We start from the raw sequence: 12,074 nt of genomic DNA on the forward strand, positions 1-12,074 counted from the left end.
GCGTTGGACTGTGAAGAAAGCTGAGGGCCGAAGAATTGATGCTTTTAAACTGTGGTGTTGGAAAAGACTCTTGAGAGTCCCTTGGACTGCAAGGAGATCCGACCAGTCCATTCTGAAGGAGATCAGCCCTGGGTGTTCTTTGGAAGGAATGATGCTAAAGCTGAAACTCCAGTACTTTGGCCACCTCATGCGAAGAGTTGACTCATTGGAAAAGACTCTGATGTTGGGAGGGATTGGGGGCAGGTGGAGAAGGGGACGATAGAGGATGAGATGGCTGGATGGCATCACTGACTCGATGGATGTGAATCTGAGTGAACTCCGGGAGTTGGTGATGGGACAGGGAGGCCTGGCATGCTGCAATTCATGGGATTGCAAAGAGTCGGACACAACTGATCGACTGAACTGAAGTTATGCCAAGTCTTCATAAGGAGGCCTGATTATGTCTCACAGTGATGTTTTCATGTGTGTGCATGCTTGTCTCCTACATTGGATAGGATATAGAGGGTGCTTGGGACAGAGCAATTAGTCAATATTAAGACACTATGGCTGGGTGGCCACTAGTGGTAAAGAACCTGCCTGCCAATGTAGGAGATATAAGAGACACAGGTTCGATCCTTGTCGGGAAGATCCCCTGGAGAAGGAAATGGGAACCCACTCCAATATTCTTGCCTGGAAAATCCCATGGACAGAGTAGCCTGGCGGGCTACAGTCCATGGGGTCGCAAAAAGTTGGACAGGACTGAAGTGGCTTAGTACACAGGCATGATACATATGATAGTAAATGCTGTCCGGATGAGTGAGAAAGGAGTGAATGCATGTATACACTAATAAGTGGCAGTGAGCTCCTCAACGGTGGTGGGCCTTGAACCTCGATCTCGCTGGGGGTACCCTTGTGCAATCCTGCCATTTGCCAGGCGCTCTAATTCCTAGGAGCAGTCTCCACCGCCAGCGTGGCGGGGGCGGGGTTCCAAACCTCCGCCTGGGAGAGCCCACTCCGGGCGGTAGGGGGCGCCGGCGCGCGGCCGGGCGAGTCCCCCGGCACCACCCGCGCGAAGCCGGACCAGTGTCTACGCCATGCGCGCGCTGCTGCCGCTGCTGCGCACCAGCTGGGCCTGGCCCGTGGGCTCCGCCGCCGCCGTCGCCGCCGCCGCCCGCCTGCCGCGGGGAGCGAGCGCAGGGCCCGGGCCGCGTCGGACCATGGCCCTGTACCGCACGGAGGAGCGCGGCCAGCCCCACTCTCCCGATTACCGCCTCTTTTTCAGTAAGTAGCTCGCGGGAGGCCCGCCGCGCGTCGCACCGGAGGTTGGAGATGGGAGCGTGGCCTCCATCCCTGCGTCCGGCGGGCACAGCGCGGTCGCCGCGCGGTCCAGGCCACGTTCCCGCACGCGGGGGCCCGCGCCGAGCCGCGGGAGCTGCCTGCGGAGGGCGCCGCCAGGTCCCCAGTCACGGAGCGCAGAGACGCAGGGCGGCAGGCGGGGCCGCGCCGGGTCACCCTGAGCGGGGGCCGCCGTCACCTGCCTGGGCCCGCAGCCGTTAGCCCGGCCCCCGCCGGCGTTCCGGATTCAACTGTGGTGAACCGAGTTCCCGGGTCAGCCCGCCCTCCGGGTGGGCGTAACAAGGCTTCTCCGGCTCGAGCCGCTGGCGATTGGAGAGGCAGGCGGGACTTCGGCGACGCTTGGTCCAGCTGTTCTTTTATGGGGCGGGGCTCTGATGAAGGCTCTCTCAGCAGCCTGAATTTATACTCGCGAGTTTGCACCTTGAATGTGATCCACGATCAAGGACCTCGTTTGTTCCAAAGTAACCCCTTCTTCTCCCCAAATTGAGCAAATCCAGAGGGCGAAGCGACTTAGGACCTTGACGTGGCCAGCTAAGATGGGAAAGACCCAGGTCTCCTTTAGTCTCATTTTTTTTTTTTTTTTGCACCTGTGTGTTTCACTGTGCAGGTTAGCTATGACGTGAAGCAGCGAGGTTGGTTGAGTTGCTGCCATCCCTCACTGATCTGAGAGCCCCAAGGGGAATAGTACCTTTTTTTTTTTTTTTTTTGTAAAGTCGTCCTTGCCTTGCTGCTGCTGCTGCTGCTGCTGCTAAGTCGCTTCAGTCGTGTCCGACTCTGTGCGACACCAGAGACGGCAGCCCATCAGGCTCCTCTGTTCCTGGGATTCTCCAGGCAAGAACACTGGAGTGGGTTGCCATTTCCTTCTCCAATGCATTAAAGTGAAAAGTGAAAGTGAAGTCGCTCAGTCATGTCCGACTCCTAGCGACCCCGTGGACTGCAGCCTACCAGGCTCCTTGGTCCATGGGATTTTCCAGGCAAGAGTACTGGAGTGGGTGCCATTGCCTTCTCCGCGGCCTTGCCTTACCGCCCACCAATTAGGAATGCCAACTCTAGAGACTTTGGGTCTCAGCTCGAGTCTGGATTCTTTAGCTCTTAACTCTGTGATCCTGGACGAGTTTCCAAACTTGCTGAGTCTTGGTTTTTCTCATATGTAAAATAGGGCTGTAAGAATTACATGGCATAGTGTATGCAAAGAGATTAGTCACAGCGTCTAGAATATGTTGTTAATACTTGTGATCATTTTTGATACCTGTAATTTACAAAATGTTTACACGTTTCCTACTTGAGCCTAGGGTGGAGGCGTATTTTATAGGAGAGAGGACTCAATTTGCATAGTTTTGTGGTTACTGTCTTTGGGTTGGAAGATGCCCTGGAGCAGGAAATGGCAACCCACTCCAGTGTTCTTACCTGGAGAATCCCATGGCCTGGTGGACTACAGTCTATGGAATCGCAAGGAGTCGGACACGACTGAGCAACTGAGCACACAGGCACGTGGTCATAAGGCAGCTGATACTGAAATTCCCATTTTCTTTAAACTTTTCTCCATATTCTTTTCCATCCTTATTTGGTCAAGGCTAATGAAGTAGAGCGGAGAAGGCAGTGGCACCCCACTCCAGCACTCTTGCCTGGAAAATCCCATGGGCGGAGGAGCCTGGTAGGCTGCAGTCCATGGGGTCGCACAGAGTTGGACAGGACTGAGCAATTTCACTTTCACTTTTCACTTTCATGCACTGGAGAAGGAAATGGCAACCCACTCCAGTGTTGTTGCCTGGAGAATCCTGTGGACAGAGGAGCCTGGTGGGCTGCCGTCTATGTGGTCCGCAGAGTTGGACCGGACTGAAGCTACTTAGCAGCAGCAGCAATGAAGTAGAGAGGAACCATTAACAGGAAGACCCAAATTTCTGATGGATTGTTGCAAAACGTTACAACATGGTGGTTTGAGGAATAGCTTTCCATAGTAACAGTGTTACCGATTGGCAGATTTCAAAGTAGATAGAAGCTGTCTAACTCTTAAAATGGTGAAAGTATTTTAGATTTGTTATAAATACAGTAATAAATTATGAAGTGTGTGCAGAACCTGTTAGATGTGGCACTGAGAAAATTTTAGTTATGGGCCCAAGAGGTTCATAATATCAATATAATTAGTTAAGGAAAATATAAAAACACTAAAAAATATTTTATTTGAATGTTGGCTGAGAGAAAAACAGCCTTGAGGATCCTGGAGCATGCGGTGTAGCCTGCTGAGCGCGGACTTCGGAATGGAGAGCCCTAAGCCCTGATTCTGGCTCTACAATAACTCGCTATGTGCTGTTGCCAGGTGGTGGCGTCACCTCCTACATGCCCAGTGTCTGTGGCTGTGAAAGAAAGCAGTTGACCCCCCAGTGCTCTTCAAGGCCCTCCTTAGTGCCGGTATTCCCTGGAGGGGATGACTAAGAGATACTCCTAACATTATCTGTTAGGCATTTCTGAGGCTATATTAACCTCTTGCTGTGGTGTGGTTTAAGTGCTTTTTGTGTTTCAGACTCATGACTTTTCTATAGCTGGAATGCCACAAATAAAATATATTTTATGTAAATACAAAATATTATATTTGTATCTCATTCAGTTGAAATAACTGACAGAAAAGAAGAAAAACGATTTTACTGAGGTTGATGGGCAAAAATTAGAAGGAAGTAAAGTAGTTTGGAGGAGAGGCCAGGTGGTGAGATAGCCGAGATTGTTGGGTTGAACAATTCCTCAGTTAAACGCCAGATGGCGTCCTTGACCCAGGACAGTTTACAGTTTGCTGGAAGGGGTAGGACAAAGTGAAATGAAGCCCCTTCGGTGTTAGAGGGTATGGAGGAAACTGAGCAGTTTACTCTTTATAAAGATAAATAAATTGGATATTCGTACTCTGGCAGTATCCATGGGCAGTAATATGGTGCAGTTCTCTCCCTTCAAAGAAGAGCATCAGTATACCACTTTTTTTGAAAAATGTTGTTTAGTATTGTTTAGCAGTGAAATCATTTCCCACATTTCCAAATATTTCCCAAGCCTCTGTAATACTAGTGAAGTTGGGAGGTAGGCTTTTTTGAATTTCATTTCTGTAAATGGTTTTCTTTACCACGATTCAGAAGAATTAGAATAAATGATAGGCGCAGTACTTGGTTTTTCCCTTTTAATTGGTGTTAAGCCTTGTAGGAATAGTATTAAAGTGAGACAAGGTGATGGGGAAGAGCATCCTGGTGGTAATCATGAGGCCTCTTGGCCCTGTAATTTACTTTTTGTGGGGACTTGTGTGAGTAGTTGAACCTCTCACTACCTCATTTCACTGAACCATGGAAAGAGGAGATCGGAATCGGTCATTTTCCAAACTGCTTTAGTTGAGCACGAGCATCCCATGGTGTGTTACTAGATTTTCTTTAAAGGAAGAGCTTCATGGTTTATTAAATTAGCAAACCACTTCCCATTTTATTATGTTGGGGAGTGACCGTGTGCATATTAAAGTTCTTGGAAATTTTTATGTAACGTAACTTGTCCTAAACTTTTGAATCCCAAAGCTCCTGTTTCTCAGAACATTTGTTGACATTTTAGTAACTGTGGAGTTTCATAGAATTCTATTTGGGAAGCACTGAGTTCTAGATTAATAGTCAAAAGACTTGGGTTGTAGAGGGGCGGGATGGGGAGGGAGACAGGAGGGAGGTTCAAGGTGGAGGGGAAGTATGTATACCTTTGGCCAGTTCATGTTGATTTATGGCAGAAACCATCACAATATTGTAAAATAATTATCCTCTAATTAAAATTTTTTTTAATGGAAAAGAAAAATAGGTTGTAGGCTTGGCTTGACTACCTTGGGCATCACTTGATTTCCTTTAGCTCAATTTCTCCGTCTGTAAAATGGGAATAGCACTGATGATTTTATAGAATTGCTGTGGCAGCTAAACGATACCATATTTGTAAAGATTATTAGTGTCTCATGCGTGGTACATGGTTAATGTTTAATATGTATTATTTCTTTTTCCCTTTTGACTTTAAGACACTAGACCAAAATTCTTGTTAGATTTTATAAAGGATGAGAACGGTGGGATATGGATAGAATTGGATACTTTGACTGTGTCCCAATTTATTAATTCCAAGTCTCAGGAGTTTTAATGGGTACTGATGACCTGCAATCTTTTGAATCAGTTGTGAAATCATAATGAAGTAAGACTTGTTCATATAGGACTAGAGACAGAACATTGTATGCCAGTATTCATTTGGTAGTCTGCATGTGTTTCTTTCATTCATAACATAATTCATTATTTAAAATTTTTTAAGTTTTCTGAAAGGATGAGGAAACTATGCTTTTCATAATTTGGATTTTTGTTACTGTGGGATAGGTGACTGGTTCACTTAGAGAAATAATGCCATAGATAATTCCAGTTGCTTTTATTTAGCATGAGAATGAATCATGAAATTTTTAAACAATAAATTTGTTTTATCATTTATAGTAAGCATATGTTTACGTTGAAATTACTATATGTTTTCTTTAAGTACATCATTTGAATAGTAGGAGCAATCTGCCATTGAATGTACCACACATCTGGACTTAATAAACTAATTTACAGTGTGTACTACACAAAAGGTATGTTTTGAGCCTTAAATTATGAGTTCTTATAACCTTTTTTTTTTTAAAATTTTGCCTATATCATAGAACTTGAATTAACATGATAGAACATAATGGTTATTTTGTGGATATAGAAACATTAACTAATTATTTGGTTTTTGTCATTGCTACAGCTTCCAGTAAGAATGTCTATAAATGGTTTTAGTAATCATATGTGATAGTATGTTGCTACTTGGCCTACATGTAGCTATTTGATGTATATGATACATATAATCAGATACAGGTTTTGCAGTCCATTTGATTTTCTCACTTGCTGACTTAAGTGAACTTTCATTCTGAAACAACTTGCTATTCTAAGAGAAAAACATGTAGATAACTTACAAAATGATAGAATGAAATCTCATTTCAGTCCAGTTGAAGGTAAAATTTTGACATTGTTTGGCAACATCTAATATATTTCCAGTAGTCATGTATGGATGTGAGAGTCGGACTGTGAAGAAAGCTGAGCGCAGAAGAATTGATGCTTTTGAACTGTGGTGTTGGAGAAGACTCTCAAGAGTCCCTTGGACTGCAAGGAGATCCAGCCAGCCCATCCTAAAGGAGATCACTTCTGAGTGTTCATTGGAAGGACTGATGTTGAAGCTGAAATTCCAATACTTTGGCCACCTGGTACGAAGAGTTGACTCATTGGAAAATACCCTGATGCTGGGAAGGATTGGGGGCAGGAGGAGAAGGGGATGACAGAGCTTGAGATGGTCGGCATCACCGACTCGATGGACATGAGTTTGAGTGACCTCCAGGAGTTGGTGATGGACAGGAAGGCCTGGCGTGCTGCAATTCATGGGGTCACAAAGAGTCAGACACGACTGAGCTACTGAACTGAACTGAACTGAACATATGTTGATGGGCCTGATAGAATTTGTTAGCTAATGCCTAGTAGGTATGTAGTCGATTTTTGACAAAGTGAAATACCACAGTAAGGTGGTGGGGTGACTCCCATTTTTTTTTTCTCTCTCCTCATAAATACCCAAAAGTGATAGTAGGTGCATAAAAAAAGATAACCCTGAAACAACAGATAAGAAGGAGCCATCAGAGCTGGTGATTTCAGAATATTTATAAAGGAAGAAAAGCACATGGAGGTGTGGTTATTGGTGAAGAGGCACAGAGGAAGTCCCAACTTAAGTCTGTGTGCTGAAGGTCTGTAGTTTCAGAGGAAGCTGAGCTGCTTTGCAGAACCTCAGGGTCTGAGGACATGTTGATATACGGGAGAGAGGGTGAGAGAGAGAGAGATGTGAAGCTTGACACAGGAGGAGCCGTTTAAGTTGTATTATGGAATGGCAGGCACATGGGTGTTTACTGAGCAGGCCCGGGGCTTAGACCGTGGACTGACTCCTTCCCCAGAAGCCGAAGGGCGTGTTTGGAGGTCGGCAGGACAGCCTGACGGTGTTGGGGCCCCTCTGACTCGGGGGTGTACCATTGTCCCGGCTGGCTGCTTAAGCACACATCGTCACAGGAAGCTGGCCCTTTGCCAAGCCTCTCCCACACACATGAGCCTTTCCTAGTCTTTTATTCTGAACTATAGACCGGCTTGTCAGGGGTCACCTTCAGACAGGTTTTCCTCACTGCTACTGTTATCTACCAAACTGCTTTGTCAAAAGGTGACCTTCATGTGGCAAATTTAATAATCAACTGAAAATTCTCCTCCTAGGTGAATTCTCAACAGTATTTTCACAGTCTAACCCTCTTTCTGCCTTGAAATTTTTTTTCCCCTGCCTGGGACAACACTTTCTTTTATCTTCTTTTGATAGCTTCTCCATCAGCAGTTCCCTTTGCTGGATTCTCTGATCTGAACTCTAACCTTTGAAATGGCCCAGGACTCAGTACTTTGCACATATATCTATCTTTTCTATCTCTAGGGCAGGGGTTGGCAAAGCCCTTTCTGAAAAGGGCCAAATAGTAAATAGTTCAGGTTTTGCAAGACCGGTGGTCCCTCACAAACTACTTAACTTTGTGTTGTGGGGCAAAAGCAACCAGCAAGTAAAGGTATGGGTATGGCTATGTTCCAGCAAAAGGCTGTTTATAAAAGTAAGGACAGCCCTTGTGCTGGATTTGGCCTGTGGGCCAGAGTTTCTGTTGCTACTTTTGCTGCAGATGATCCCATCCATCGAGATATCTCTGCCTCCCAAATGTGTAATGTTAGCCCTAGTCTCTTCTTGAGCTCAAGATTTACACACGTGATAAATGTACTGTGTATTTCCACTGAAATGTCCGAGAAGTTAACCTAAAGTTAATGTGTAGAAAACAGAACTCCCTGTCCCCCACCCCTACCCAACTATTTCTGCCTTCACATCTATGACCAGTAACTTGGGAAACATTGTTTTGGCCACTCTTACCCTATATCTAGTTACTAGTCTCTCCCTTCAGTCCTGCTTTTGAAATGTATCCAGAAGACAGTTGTCTCCGCTCCCACCCGTGCTCCTGTATCCACGTCACCAACATCTTTCACTTGACCGATTGCAGGGGCCTCCTGGTTCTTCACCCTGCTCCGCCACTGTCCCCTGAAGCCTGCTTTCCACCAGAAGTCATGAGATGGAAGTCTGATCATGCCAGGTTCTGCTCTTACTGTTGCAAGGTCCCTTGTGACCGGATCCTGGGCTCCGTCACTGGAGGCTTTGCCTGCCCCTCTTCTTTCTGGTCATCGTGCTCCAGCCGTCCTGGCCTCCTGGTCTCTCCAGCTGCCCTGCGTTTTCTCGCCTCCACACCTCTGCGCTGGCTCCGCGTATGCAGTGTTCCTCCTTAGACGTCTGCTTGCACCTCTTCCTCGCTTCATTACACTGCCCTGGCGTTTCCATATAAAATATTATCTCCTTCTGCTATTCTTTTCTTGCCCTATACCTGATCAAGTTAAAAGTATATTCATTGCTTCTATGCACCAACCCCTGACCACAATATAAATTCCACAAAAGCAAGGAATTTGTATATCTAGTACCTAAAACAGTGCTTAGTATACTGTATGTGTTCAGTAAGTATTTACTGAATGAATGATTTTAAGAAAACCTTATAAACTAAATGGGAAACAAGAAAAGAGAACCAGAATTTTTCAGAGTCACACAGGTATCCACTGAGATTTCAGATGTGATTGCACCCATTAAGAAGGAAGAGGAGGCTATGAAGAAAAGGCAGTCAAAGAACAAGAGCTTTTGGAGATTAAAATCTGATTAAGACACAAAAGTCGATAGAAGGGGTAGTGGGTAAATTGGTGTTCTGTTATTTTAAGCCATCAAGTGTGTGATAATTTGTTACAGCAGTCCTAGAAAGCTGATACAGAGCAGTTAGAACATAAGGTAAAGAAATCTACCAGAAAGTAGAACAAAATGTCAAAGAGACAGCAGGAAGAAAAAAAAAAAAAAAAAGGTAGAAGAGACATAGAGATTTACTCTAGGAAGTTTTAAGATTTGGATACTATGAGTTCCAGAAGGAAACAACAGACAAAATGGAGAATTTTCAAAGGAATAGTGAAAGAGATCTAAGAATTTAAGTACCCAAGTGCTCTGGGTCCCTGACTCTTTACTGTGAAAACTCAGAAAACAGAGGCTTTTATAAAGACCCTGAAAGTCCCTGGGCTTGGGAGGAGGGGAAGTGGGGAGAACAGGCCACCTGCAGAGCACTGAGAACAAACTGGTACCTGACTACAAGCAGCCCTGAAAACTCAGACTGGAGTAATGCTTCCAAAATTCTGAGATCGTTTTCCTTCTAGAATTTACCCTGGCAACCATTAATCCAGGGTGTAGGCTGAATCAAGACATTTCAGGCATTTCAGGACTTTGGAGACTTACCTCCCATGCCTCTTTTCTTACACTGCACAAGTTAGGAATATGCTCTTGCAAAACAGGTAAAACAAACAAAGCTGAAGGCATGGAATCCAGAAAACAGATCTAAGCTGGAAACCAACAAAGCAGAGTCTCAACGTGCCAAGAAAGCATCCAATCCAGATTGCAGCAGAGAGTGTGATTTCCAAAGGGAGCTATTTGGTTAGAGAATTCCATCATTTCTGTGGAAGCTGTGAGACATTTGAATAATTGATAGGTATGATTATGACTGACTAAGGAAGGAAGAAAATTAGAAACACAACTCAAAATAGAAGTTGAACAGAAAAGGAAATTATCTGTAAGATTCTACTTGGCGAAAAATCAACATCTAGCAATGCTTCTTAAACTTGCCTGACTCGTATGCTTACTAATAATATAAATACCCAGATTTCTCTCCTTATGATTCTGATTAACTAGGTATGAGATCTGCTTAACAAGCAATCGAGGCTTTTCTGATCTTTAGGAAATACACTAACAGGAAAAGCATGGAAAACTCAATAGGATTATAGAACATTTTATCAGCTTTGAAGTGAAAAAATGTAAGTGCAGAAGATAAAAAATTAGGAAAAAGAATGAAGAAAGAGAAAAAGCCTGTTAGTTGAGTCAAGAAATACTGTTTATGTCTTGATGAAGCAAGGAGTAAAGCTGTAAAGTATTGGCCAATAGAGAATTTAAAGGGATTAGATTGCAGCCAGATGAACTAATCTTACCTTTTAGAGCTGAAATCTGTAGATAATATTCTAATATTATAAATTAAAAACTATATGAAAATATTACAGTATTTGAAAAAGTAAATTGGCAACAACTTGGTTATAATTCTAAAGAAACAACCAGTCTGAGCTGTAGATAATGAAGTTCTAACCTAAGATTCTGTTCAGTTCAGTCACTCAGTTGTGTCCGACTTTTTGCCACCCCATGAATTGCAGCACGCCAGGCCTCCCCGTCTATCACCAACTCCCGGAGTTCACTCAGACTCACGTTCATTGAGTCAGTGATGCCATCCAGCCATCTCATCCCCTGTCGTCCCCTTCTCCTGCCCCCAAGATTATCACTACTTTATTCTCAGGCTCTAAGAAAGGGCTGTTTCTGATGTGTGCTTCAGTTCTGTCTTTAAAAGGTGGCATACGCTGCCACAGTGCTTGCTGCATGTACCAAGTCTGTCCATGGCTCATAGGTATAGTATGGATTACCCCATTCATTCTAGACAGGATCAGAGAGAAGGCAATGGCACCCCACTCCAGTACTCTTGCCTGGAAAATCCCATGGATGGAGGAGTCTGGTAGGCTGCAGTCCATGGGGTCGCTAGGAGTCGGACACGACTGAAGTGACTTAGCATGCATGCATTCATTGGAGGAGGAAATGGCAACCCACTCCAGTGTTCTTGCCTGGAGAATCCCAGGGACGGGGGAGCCTGGTGGGCTGCCGTCTATGGGGTCGCACAGAGTTGGACACAACTGAAGCGACTTAGCAGCAGCAGCAGGATAGATAGCACAGGTTTCTCTATTTAGAAGTGGAGTGGTCCTATGAAATTATCCATCAGCTGAAATGTTTTAAAGAAGCAATACCTTAGGAGACCTCTTGCTAACGAATGCACAAGATAAATGGAGAGAAAGCACAGGGGCTCACGGACGTAGTTCAGAGCTCTGGCAACTTGCTGCTGGGATGCTGAGTGTAGTTCCCAGGAAAGGAGCTTGCCTGGCCACACTCTCACTGCTCAGGGCTGCTTGATGCCTCCATTAACAGCTGCTGAAAACACACTGAATGCTGCTTTCATTTGTTTTTCTTTTTTTTTTTCGTAAAAGTTAAAATCTTCTTTGGATTTTTGTTGTTGTTGTTAGCAAAAACAGGCACTAATATAGGTCTTTTATAAAAGTGAAGTGGCTTAAACCAAACTTCTGAAAACCAGGGGATACCAGAACCTATCTTTAAACCCACCTTTAAAGAATCTTAATGCGTTTAAGAATCTTAATGCATTTAATGTTGCTTAGAACTCAGCATTCAGAAAACTAAGATCATGGCTTCCGGTTGCATCACTTCATGGCAAATAGATGGGGAAACAATGGAAACAGTGAGAGACTTTATTTTCTTGGGCTCCAGAGTCACTGCAGACAGTGACTGCAGCCATGAAATTAAGATGCTTGCTCCTTGGAAGAAAAGCAATGACCAACCCAGACAGCATATTAAAAAGCAGAGACATTAGTTTGCCAACAAAGGTCCATCTAGTCAAAGCTATGGTTTTTCCAGTAGTCATGTATGGATGTGAGAGTTGGACTTTAAAGAAAGCT

At 44.6% G+C, this 12,074-nt stretch overlaps 1 protein-coding gene across 4 annotated transcripts in view; it reads left to right on the plus strand.

Annotated features, from left to right (window-relative positions):
• The first annotated feature begins 1,024 nt into the window (after positions 1 to 1,024).
• The window catches only part of PPA2 (inorganic pyrophosphatase 2), a 97,304-nt gene continuing 86,254 nt past the window's right edge, over positions 1,025 to 12,074 (plus strand). For 2 of the 4 annotated variants that reach the window (XM_040237529.1, XM_040237531.1), the window contains exon 1: positions 1,025 to 1,260. In XM_040237529.1, the coding sequence (XP_040093463.1) occupies positions 1,074 to 1,260 (187 nt within the window). In that variant the 5' untranslated portion in view covers positions 1,025 to 1,073. The remainder of the gene's footprint in view (positions 1,261 to 12,074) is intronic. The other 2 variants (XM_040237530.1, XM_040237532.1) reach the window with 2 other exon arrangements.

This window comes from Oryx dammah, unplaced genomic scaffold, assembly GCF_014754425.2.
Source record: "Oryx dammah isolate SB20612 unplaced genomic scaffold, SCBI_Odam_1.1 HiC_scaffold_3, whole genome shotgun sequence".
Lineage (NCBI taxonomy): Eukaryota > Metazoa > Chordata > Mammalia > Artiodactyla > Bovidae > Oryx > Oryx dammah.